Below are 11,640 nucleotides of genomic sequence, written 5' to 3'. Positions count from 1 at the left end.
CGATTAGTCATGTTGACTTGGAATTAAAGCCTGCTCATGTCACTGGGTTTATTGTAAGATGTTCATACAAAAAGTGATTAAAAAATGTCTTGTTGGGACATTAGCAGATGTAGTCCTCTCTCTGTACATTACAGATCAGCCTGCACACACCAGTGTCACTCAGATGATGGTCTAAAGATCACATTCAGTGAACAGATCTTTTTTAGGTCAACCAAATGTGTGTATGTGTCTTCAACGGACCAAAAGTGGCGTGAGTAAAGTGAAGAACTGGGTGCGGTTGTAGTTTCTCACTGCTGCTTTGGATCTCCCAAGCAACCCTATCGAAATTTCCCCCATGTTAATTATCAGACAGGAATTTAGTCATCCATAGCTGTGATTGGCCAGCCGCCGCATCAGACCAGATAAGAAAGGTGTGACATCACAGGACTGATGACCCTGTATGTCATGATGTTTCTCCTTCCCCGATACTAACACTGTTGGATGGGCGGACAGATAGGAGAGACTGTCTCTTACTGTCTTACTTTGTCTGATGTATTGTCCAACAGGGCAGAAGTGATTTATATACACTCAATTACATACTGTACTTGTGGGGCCTGACTCTTCCGGTGCTGAAAAAATCTGGAATCATGTTCCGTGTTGCAGCCCTGATCACTTTTCTGTCTTGTGTGGTAAGTTGGTCTGGTCATTTTTCTTAGGAACCTGTGACTAAGTTGTGTAACTGTATTCTCAACACTGTACACTTGTTTCAGTCAACAGCATAATAACTTCACATTGCTTTGTTTTCACAACATTTTATAGGTCTTAACTAGGATATGATCTGGGACCAGGATTGAAAAGTAGAGGAATATATGTTGGTATTCATTAAAATGACTACGGTTGAATTTGTTTCAGCAGTAAAGAGCCATAAAGTCCAAAGCAAAACTGGTAGTCAAGTGTATTGTCACGTCTTTGATTCAAAGCAAAGGTTAGAGAAGTGTTCTCTAACGAAGACCTAGAGTCTGTTATATGAATATTTCTTCAGATAAAATGTCTTTTTTACTAGTTTATAAATTAAAAATGTAACTATATGCAAAGAATATCATGCAAGACTTACTTTAATATGAAAATTAATTATCAATTTGTAATTGATTTTTGGATGTTGTTATCTTCTCCTGTGGCCACAAATGTGCATCGTGGGTGTAATAACCCTCAACATACGCAACATATTTGAACTTGAACATACTTGAACATTTTTCGTTTTATTTGTCTTGCAAGATGTCATTGAGAAGCTGCCATGGCACCACACAGTAACCCCATAGCACTAAAGTCACGAGTCACTCAACTTTTTATTCATGGTTATTGTATGACTACAGTGTTTATTTTTAAAACATGGAGATACTTGCAAAGTAGAGTACGTGAAAATACTTAAAAATTATAATATAACATTTAAAGAGTTGAGATGTCTCGAATTATCACAAGTGTGCCTTCTTCTTCAATTACCTACAGCACAATGTGATTTCCCCTTCTTTGATAAATCCTTCTTCTGTGCAGGCGCTGTCAGAGGCCCAACATGAGCCGGGCTACTGCGCCTTCTATGAGGAGTGTGGTCGTAACCCGTCAGTAGGAGGATCTCTACTCACTCCTATTGTCCCCTGTTTAAACTACAGCCGTGCCCGAGCACTCACAGGGCAACACTACAGGAAGCTCAAAGAGGTCTGTAGATCCTGCTTAGCGTTTTAGTGAAGAACAGGATTGAATAAAACCTGGTTGAGTAGGTTTATTCTTAAGTTATTTTTGTCTATTCTTATAAAAACATTTTCAAAGTGCGTTTGAGTCTGTCAGTTTATTAAACCGCTCTTGTTCTCGCTGCAGGTGTGTCCCATCTTGGACCATGGAGAGGACAACACTTACGCCTGCTGCTCCATTAAACAGCTGTCGTCCCTGGAAATGAGTCTGACCCTGTCCAAGGCGGTGCTGGTCCGCTGCCCTTCCTGTGCTGAGAACTTTGCCCACCTGCATTGCATCAACACCTGCAGCCCTGACCAGAGCCAGATAGTAAAAGTCACAAAGGTGATGAACGTCACTAGCAATAACATGACGAGGGAGGCCGTGGTAGCTTACCAGGCGTTCCTAAGCACCGCCTTCGCAGACGGCTCCTTCCAGTCCTGCAAAAATGTCAGGATCCCCGCCACAGGAGGCTTCGCCATCGCCACCATGTGTGGTCGGTATGGTGCCAAGCTGTGCAACCCACAACGCTGGTATGACTTCCAGGGAGACTCCAGTAACGGCCTGGCTCCACTGGACATCGACTTCCAGCTGATAAAACAGGGAGACACTGAGGGACTACCCAAGGGTGTGATTCCCTACAATGGACGTGCTCTGAAGTGTAACGAGACCACATCATCCGGAGGTCAGGCCTGCTCCTGCCAGGACTGCCAAGAGTCGTGCCCGAGGATGCCGCCTCCTCCAGTGCCGCCTGGCCCCTTCAGACTGTTGGGGACAGACGGATTCCTCGTGATTTCTATCATCTTGCTTTGTCTCCTGATGTTTGCCTTCATTTTCTACCTCTCTGTGTCTTACTTGGTGAGGTCTCAGAAAAAAAAGGACGAAGAGAAAGGAAAGGGGAAAGGCAAAGACCAGAACAGTAACGATGTGACTCAGCAAGTCATTGATCCGTCAGAGGTGACTTGTGCTGACAGGAACAGCATGGCTGCTCAAGCTTTCCTAAGCTTAGAGTTTCGCCATTGGGGAACCCTCATGGCCACTTATCCTCTCACGGTTAGTTTACCCAAAGTACTTTTAACCAGCAAACGTAGAACACATAATATCAGGCATTGATACAGACATCTGCTTTGTTTAAAGACTGTGTAACTTTTGCTGTCTAAAAAAGGTTGTCAGCCAGATGGTATTAATATGTTAATATTTTATCTTTATTCAAGGTGCTGCTGCTGTCAGCTGTAGTCGTGGCCGTTTTCTCTGCTGGCCTCAAGTCCATTCAGCTCACCACTGACCCAGTCGAGCTGTGGTCTGCCCCAAACAGCCGCGCTCGCCAGGAGAAAGACTTCCACGACTCACACTTTGACCCTTTCTTCAGGACTAACCAGCTGATCTTGACTGCTCCGGGCAGAAAAGTCCACATTTACGACTCTTTGCTGTTTGGACCGCAGAACTTCAGCGGGCTTATATCCAAAGATCTCATCATTGAGCTCCTGGAGCTCCAGACACAAATCCGGGTAAAGAGACCAGAATCCAAATTGACATTAACCATGTGTAGACACTACACAACGAAAGTATACCACCTTGATTTAATAGTCAACAGTAATGATTTTAACACATTGATGCCTCTTCTATGCCCTCTTTAGAACATTGAGTTCTGGTCAGAGGATCTGAACCGCACAGCGAGTCTCAAGGATGTGTGTTTCGCACCACTGAACCCATCCAACTCCTCCCTGACAGACTGTGCAGTCAACAGCTTGCCACAGTACTTCCAGAACAGCCTGGACAACATTAATGCTAAGGTGAACATGACAGAGCTGGGAGTGACCAAAGAGGTGGACTGGAGAGACCACTTAATCTACTGCCTCAAGTAAGGATTCATCAAACAGACTTTCAAATCAAAAAGGAAAAACACTGATCGATCTGTGATTGCTCAGGAACTTGAACACAACTTTCCCCTTTCTTCTTCCATCGCTTCTCAAGCTCTCCCCTGTCCTTCCAAGACATCACTGATTTACGTATGAGCTGCATGGCTGATTACGGAGCCCCTGTCTTCTCCTTTCTGGCTGTGGGAGGCTATGAGGGTGAGTAACTTCCGGCACCATCGTCTACACACAAAACAGCTCTACAATAAACACAAAAAGGGCGGCTCACTTGAACATCATTCTTCTTGCTTTTGCCAGATGACGACTTCACCAATGCCGAGGCTTTCATCATGACCTTCTCCCTCAACAACTACGCTCGTGACAACCCCAAGTACAAAGTGGCAATGCAGTGGGAGACAGAGTTTCTTAAAATTGTCCAGGCCTACCAGAAGAACCCAGCGGCCAACTTCACCTTTGCATACATGGCAGAGGTGCAGTAGAATATGGAATCTGGCACATAACAAAAACATTCACAACTCTGCATTTTTCTGCTGTCACAGCTTTTTAAGGGGCATGTTAAGTTCTTTCCTCCTCTCTACCCTCTCTATTTTAAGCCCCTAATTCTTTTCCTGTCTCTGGTTTCCCCCTCGGTCTACAGAGGTCTCTGGAGGATGAGATTAATCGGACAACAGCAGAGGACATCCCCATCTTCATGATCAGCTATGCTGTAATCTTTGTTTACATTTCTGTGGCACTAGGAGAGTACTCTTCATGGAAACGTATACTGGTGAGATTTCAGAGCTTTTATTATAATGCAATATTTCACTTTTACTCAGCTTTTTTTTTTTGCCAATTGCGGTTGGTTGGTCCACTACTTTGGCTAAGCCTCCACCAAGAAAGTAAAACTGATAAAGCAGTACTAATCACATACATAATAGGGAGAGACTGCAGTTTTATGGCTGGGTCAGCTGTATAGCGCTTATCGTTATGGTGACCTTTGAAGTTATACAATACAGAAAACATGATACAGCAAAATATATGGTACAGAGAAAGGGTTCACTGAGTTGAATGTGCATCTGGATTATTATCTCTGCCTACTAAAGGTGGACTCCAAGTTTCTGGTGGGTCTGGGTGGGATACTGGTGGTCGGCTGTTCTGTCCTGGCCTCTATGGGCTTCTACTCCTGGATCGGCATCCCCTCCTCGTTGGTCATTCTGCAGGTCGTGCCTTTCCTGGTGCTTGCTGTTGGAGCTGACAACATCTTCATCTTTGTTCTGGAGTACCAGGTGTGTATACTTGTGTGCACAATGCATGTCCAGTGCTGCTGACTCTGTAAAAGAAGTATATAATTTTTAGTGACGTTACCCTTCGATCCCTTTCCGCAGAGAGATGTGCGGAGGCCCGGAGAGAAGAGAGAGGAGCAGATTGGTCGTGTCCTTGGAAACGTAGCTCCCAGCATGCTCCTGTGCAGTCTCTCCGAGTCTGTCTGCTTCTTTCTAGGTAGGAACTTTTGCACAAACTACATGATCAAAGCAATACAATTCTGTGCACATACAGTTTGTAAGAAGGGACCATTGAGTTTGATGCGTTAATCTCTAACTGTGTCTGTTCTGCTACCCAAGGGGCCTTGTCCACCATGCCAGCAGTGAAGTCCTTTGCTCTGTACGCTGCTCTGGCCGTGCTCATGGACTTCGTACTCCAGATGACAGCCTTTGTGGCCCTGCTGTCCCTGGACACCCGGCGTCAAGATAATAACCGCTGTGAACTGCTCTGCTGTGTAAAAGTGTCAACCCAGCGTCCGAACAAGCCAAGCGAGGGCTTCCTGCTGCCCCTCATGAGGAAATACTACGCCCCTGTCCTACTGCATGGTTACACCAGGATCATAGTGGTAAAACTACTAACCTTTAAACTATAATATGAGATTAGATTATCCTTTAGAAAACAGTTAATTTCAACCTGTTACCTCTGGTGTACTTTTAAAGTTCCAGTGTGTAACATTTAGGGGGATCTATTGACAGATATGGAATATAATAAAATAAATATGTTTTCTTTAGTATATAATCATTGTTATACATTAAAGAAAACATCCTTAGGACGAGCTGTTTATATCTACCTACAGAGCGGTTCGTCTTCGCAGGGCCGGCCGCCATGTTTCTACAGAAGCCCAGAGCGAATAAACCAAACACTGGCTCTAGAAGGCCATTCCCATTTTCGAGTTTTAATTTTTCGCGACTGCCACTGTAGTTCTCCTATACGCTTGGCACACGGGAGAAGTTTCAGTTGGTTGCGATTTCCTACCTCACCAATAGATGCCGCCAAATCCTACACAGCAGCTTTAATTAGTTAGCATTGACATAAAATCTACAAACTAAACATAAGCTCATGCTCTTATAAAAAAAATGATTTGCTTATCACGCACCAAGGCCTTTTAACTGGATATTTATTGAAGACATTCTGCTCTGTGTTCTCTTCAGATGGTGGTTTTCATCTTCATGTTCTGTGGGTCCATATTTCTCATGTTTAATGTGACCGTGGGTTTGGATCAGGAGCTGGCTATGCCTCAGGTCAGTAAGCACTGCTACATAAATACATATAAATGAATGCCTGCACACTCCTGTTTCAGTGTAACCTTACAAAGATTATTCTGTTTTTTGGTGCAGGGCTCTTATATGCTGGACTATTTCAAGTATCTGTACAAATACTTTGAAGTTGGAGTCCCTGTTTATTTTGTAACAAAAAAGGGCTTTGACTTCACCACTGTGGCGGGCATGAATGCAACCTGCTCTAGTGTGGGCTGCGATCAGTTCTCACTCACCCAGAAGATCCAATACGCCACCAACCACCCTGAATTGTGAGTTTCGTTAATTTTCTTAATATGGATGATAAGCTTTTAGACAAGCACCCTTTTTTTACTAAGGTCTTAACATGTGGCCGCTCAGCTATAGTACATCAGCCAGTTCCTCTGCTCAGTTCAGTGTAGAGTGTTTCTCTCCCTTTGTCCTTCACGTTAGTATTTTTCACTGACAGATCCTTGACCCTGCTGATATCATAGTAGCAACCTCTTACATACTAGCCAATCAGATTAGTTAATGATGAACTTGGTTACATGAACGCCACTGAGCAGATAAAGGGTGCTTCTAACTGATCATGCCAGAGAGCAAACACCCAAAAAAATCACCTAAAATTACTGGTTGTGTTTTATTCAAACCATTATGTTGTGGTTATGACCAGGCTGATTCATAGGAGTACATATCTATGCCTGTATTAAACAGATAACACTTACAGTAGAGAATTATATTACCTGGAGATCACTGTGACACTGTTGTCAGTATGATATCCTATCAGCAACAGATGACTTGAAGGGGATTATGGAACTAATTTATCATTGGCATTATCAGTTACTTACTGTTACTGGCAAACAGTAAAGTTCTTCTCATCAAGTGGGAATTCGCCAGAATTCTAAAATCATATGAAATTGAAAGATGAAAGGATAAAAAAACTGGATAAGGAATATATAGGCTATTCAATTTAACGTTTAGTTTTCAAATGCTGGCTTAAATGAGCTCAAATGGTGTTAACTTCAATAATGTGAGTGTCACTGTCAAAAGGTAAAAGAATAGTTTAGAGCAATACACTTATTGGCTTTCTGGCCGAGAGCAAAATGAAAAGACGACAACATCATGTCTGTGTGGCTAGTTGTTTCCCCATGTGTCCAGTCTTGATGATAAACTAAGCTAATTAGCTGCCAACTGTAACTTGATTTTTATTATACAGACATTATCTACATCTCAGTCTCAGTAAGTATTGATGGATGGACAAATACACTGTTGTTTTTGTTCTATTTGTGGGATTTGGTTACAAGAAAGATCTAGAATAAGACATTTATATTCCTGGCTTCCTTAACCCACTGACGATGTGATCTGTAGATCCTACTTGGCTGTTCCTGCTAACTCCTGGGTGGATGATTTCATTGATTGGCTGAACCCTGGATCCAGATGTTGTCGTCTGTACGGCTTCGGTACACCAAATGCTGGAAAGTTCTGTCCTGCAAGCGAATGTGAGAATCACCACATTAATACACATTCTTTACTGTGAATGAAAGACATTACCCTTCTTTTATTAACACCTGCTCTGTTTCCATGTTTCAACAGCTCCTTTCCTCTGTCCCCTAAAGTGTATGAGTACTCCTTCAGATGGCGTCCTCAGGCCCAATGTGGAAGAATTCAATCGCTTCCTCCCTGACTTCCTGGGTAACAGGCCTGACCTGAAGTGCCCCAAAGGGTGTGTATGCTAGTGGAACATGTGCACATTATTCACAAAAACAATAGAGCATGAAAACAACTTTCTCACTGCTTATCTACCCTTTTCACAGTGGTCTTGGAGCCTATGACAAAGCTGTGGTGAAAGATCAGAGTGGAGAAATTATAGGTAAGTCATCTTAAAGCAGTCAAAGATCTTTTAATCTTTTAATGGAAACGGTGAAGTAAGTGAACCTTTTCTTCCTCGTGTTCCTAGCCTCTCGGTTCATGGCTTACCACTCACCGTTAACCAACTCTCAGGAGTTTACTGCTGCACTGCTGAAGGCCAGAGAGCTGGCCCACAACATCACAATGGGCATGAGAGAAATACCAGGCACCTCACCTGACTTTGAAGTATTTCCTTACACGTATGTACTTTTACTTCCAGAACTCCATCTAATCTTCCCTCCTCTACAAGAACCAGTATTGCTTCTACAACTATGTGGGCTCTTTTTATTATTGACATGGTGATTGTCATTAATCGTATGCAGTCTGACATTTCTGACTAATATTTTTCTTCCCTCCTTCTCCCAGGGTGACTAATGTATTTTATGAGCAGTACCTTACGATTGTGCCAGAGGGACTCTTCAACATCTCCTTGTGTCTGCTGCCGACCTTTGTAGTATGCTGTCTGCTGCTGGGTTTGGATCTGCGCTCTGGTCTGCTCAACCTGATCACCATCATCATGATCACAGTGGATACCGTTGGGGTCATGACACTGTGGGGCATAGATTACAACGCAGTGGCCCTTATCAATCTGGTCACGGTAAGAACATGTCTGTGATGGGGATTAAAGAGGCACTCCACCGATTCTACAAATCAAGCTTGTTGTGCTTGTCATGAGGGGCACTACTCATCCAGTGAGGACAGTTGTACAATGTCTCCGTTCTCTCTAAAAGGAGCTTTTTAAAGTTGAAAAAAAACAACCCTGATGATGTCATGGTGACGAGGTTATCTTGACTTGGGCTAGGAGACTTCAGATTTATAACAGAAAGCCTGCATTACAAATTGGAGGTTTGAAGTTTGAAAAGTGTGGGTGTTCACCAGGTTCCTACCTAGTGAAAGATGCTTTTGAGTTGCATTATGGGAAATGTAGGATCCAGTAGTTTTTGAGCTGGACCTATGCTAGAGACTAAAAATGAGGATGTTTTAGTCTCTGCTGCTCTGATTTTGACCATTCTTTTTTAATCTTTAGTCTCTTTTGAGTCTGCCAACTTTATGAAAGTGCAATACTAAATTGCTGGACATTTTCCCCATTTCCTGTTGACAATCTGTGATGTTATACTTCGTTTTTAGCAGGGCAATATGTTTATAATCCATTTAATCACCATTCAGTTCTATGATAATTTCTTACTTTACAAACTTATATTCTCTTTCTTTGCAGGCGGTGGGAATCTCTGTGGAGTTTGTGTCTCATATGACAAGATCTTTTGCACTCAGCACTAAGCGCACTCATGTAGAGAGAGCTAAGGAGGCTACAGCCAACATGGGCAGTGCGGTAAGTGAACTTTAAAGTGGACACCGTTAATCCCTCACTGTGAAGACCCCTCTGATCCACTGTGGTTTTCGTCCTGGCAGCTCTTTGTCTTGCAGGATCTGGGTCGTCAGTTGATGAGCCACCTGGGCCCGGTTTGGTTCTGGCTATAAAAATTCTTTCTCTCTTTTGCCAACCTGGCTGCTTTTTTTTTGTTTGCTGAAGACATTTTCACACATCCAAACATGCTTACATTACTGATTTCAGACTTCCACACTACAACAAAAATGAGCAATCAGATGAGTTAAAAGTAATAAACTAACAATAAATATAACAACCATGGACTGTAATGAGTATGATGAGAGTTTGATGTGTGAAAATGTCTGACACAAAACCAAACAGCAGCAAAGGAAGAGAAGGGACTCTATGTTAAGGTGGTGAGTTTTTATAGCCAGAACCAGACCGGGCCCAGGTGTGGCTCATTAGCTGACGACCCAGATCCTGCAAGATAAATAGCAGCCGGGACAAAGAAGACAGACCCCTAGTGGATTGAAGGGGTCACGACATGATCAAAATTCACATTTAGTGACACACAGTTGATTGTATAAATATACACATACAAAAACAGGTGATATATTTGTTTTATATGTATGTATATATTTGTTTTGTACTCGTTAGGTGTTTGCTGGTGTTGCGATGACCAACCTGCCAGGCATCCTTGTGCTGGCATTTGCCAAAGCACAACTCATTCAGATATTCTTCTTCCGATTAAACCTTGTCATTACACTTTTGGGGATGGCTCACGGCCTCGTATTCCTCCCTGTGCTGCTCAGCTACTTTGGTATGTACTTTATAGCTGCTTGGTTATGTATGCAACAAAAAGGCTTGAAGAACTACTGTATGTTAAAACAGGATTTTTCACATCTTGATGTTTTGTTTTCTCAGGTCCTGGTGTGAATAAAGCAGTGTTGCTGCAGCTCCAGCAGGAGAACGCAAAAGCCAAACAGGAGCTGGAGCTGAAAAACAGCATGAGACAACTCTATGATAACATGAGCTATGAAGACAATGAGATAAAACAGGTCCCAGACTCAAACTCCACAAAGGCCCCCACAGACGCCCGCAGACCTTCACTAAATATGGAGAACCAACAGGAGGAGAGAGAGGAGAGAGAGGAGAGAATTGTCCGTTTCTGAGCACCAATGACAGAACTGTTTTTTAAGCTCTGATGAGTGAATACCTCTGTAACCAAACAAGGATGGACACAGAAAAGGACAGAGATCGCAAACAAAGAGTCATGTGTTTGTCTCTGTATGGAAATCATTAACTTAACTATGTACCTCAATCAGAAATGGGACGGTGGGACTGAAGTCAACAACAAACAGTTGTGCAATATTTCTGAGCAATGGAAGAGTGGGCTATTGCAATGAGAGTCAACCTCCCTGTCACAATGTGCAAAACTATACGTCTGTCTTCACAAGCGCTACAACTACAGTTATTGTTCAATTGTGGCAGTATATGGGACAGGAAGTCGACAAATGTTTTTGAATTAGTCATTTTGTGTTTTTTGTATTGAATGTCATTTTTTTGTGTGAATACTTCACATTAGCACTGTTAAGAGTGAATTCAAAGGAACACACACTCCAGCTTCTCATATTATAGTTTCTTTAATAGCACTAAGGTGGCATTGCTGTAAAATGTGCAATCAGTGATAAAATATTAAACACGTTTAAACATTTATCATCGTAACTTATTTATGATACTAAAAACAAGCCTCCATACAATAGACTCTTAATAATGACAAAAAGTCAATTGGCTGTGTAATTAAATAAATTATGCAGATATGAATGTGCATGTGTTTTTATATGTACCACCTGTTATTGCCCTTCCAGCATTTAGCAAACGCTTCAAGCTAATCGAGCGGTGGACACTTAAATGCAATGATTTCTATTTATAGTTATTAATAGCAGATATATTTCCGTTATATCTGCATTTTCTGTGAGGCAAAGGATTTGTCTGGTCACGAGGGCATCCTGCTCTAAATATCACCACCATTCACTGTCTCCTGATCCAACATACATGTCACAACTGATCTTTAATGTCTTGGCTGAAACAGTTGGTTTTTTTTTTACATTTGAGCGAGGTTGTGCATGAGTAAATTCAGATATGACTTACAAATGAAAAATAAAAATAAATGAGGAAAGTGTCAAACTTTTTGGGTATTTCAAATTTTGTTTTATTAACAATGCATCCCTTTGATAGGATTGTATGTTTCTTTAGGTCATCAATGCCACCAGAAACACACTGTACA

At 42.3% G+C, this 11,640-nt stretch overlaps 1 protein-coding gene across 1 annotated transcript; it reads left to right on the top strand.

Annotated features, from left to right (window-relative positions):
* The first annotated feature begins 458 nt into the window (after nt 1–458).
* On the top strand, nt 459–11,543 carry npc1l1 (NPC1-like 1). Its single transcript, XM_068703955.1, has 21 exons — nt 459–668; nt 1,531–1,692; nt 1,852–2,757; nt 2,919–3,212; nt 3,342–3,565; nt 3,679–3,779; nt 3,879–4,051; nt 4,219–4,347; nt 4,664–4,846; nt 4,946–5,060; nt 5,183–5,448; nt 6,035–6,124; nt 6,221–6,411; nt 7,487–7,617; nt 7,712–7,841; nt 7,933–7,988; nt 8,076–8,226; nt 8,393–8,624; nt 9,243–9,356; nt 10,011–10,173; nt 10,278–11,543. Exons 1-21 carry the CDS (start codon nt 627–629, stop codon nt 10,523–10,525), a joined length of 4,101 nt encoding a protein of 1,366 aa, XP_068560056.1. The 5' UTR covers nt 459–626; the 3' UTR covers nt 10,526–11,543.
* Nucleotides 11,544–11,640: the final 97 nt, after the last annotated feature.

This window comes from Cebidichthys violaceus, unplaced genomic scaffold (assembly GCF_023349555.1).
Source record: "Cebidichthys violaceus isolate CVI_PGR_0920_01 unplaced genomic scaffold, fCebVio1.0.p SCAF_9, whole genome shotgun sequence".
Lineage (NCBI taxonomy): Eukaryota > Metazoa > Chordata > Actinopteri > Perciformes > Stichaeidae > Cebidichthys > Cebidichthys violaceus.
Note: the sequence above shows the minus strand (reverse complement) of the source record. Positions and strands in the feature narration are given on the sequence as shown.

What these genes read in the sequence shown, in the direction of transcription:
- npc1l1 (XM_068703955.1), top strand. Translation starts at nt 627, where the DNA reads ATGTTCCGTGTTGCAGCCCTGATCACTTTTCTGTCTTGTGTG. An exon ending in ACTACAGGAAGCTCAAAGAG is followed by an intron (nt 1,693 to 1,851) that starts GTCTGTAGATCC and finishes TTCTCGCTGCAG; the next exon opens with GTGTGTCCCATCTTGGACCA. An exon ending in TCTTTGTTCTGGAGTACCAG is followed by an intron (nt 4,847 to 4,945) that starts GTGTGTATACTT and finishes CCCTTTCCGCAG; the next exon opens with AGAGATGTGCGGAGGCCCGG.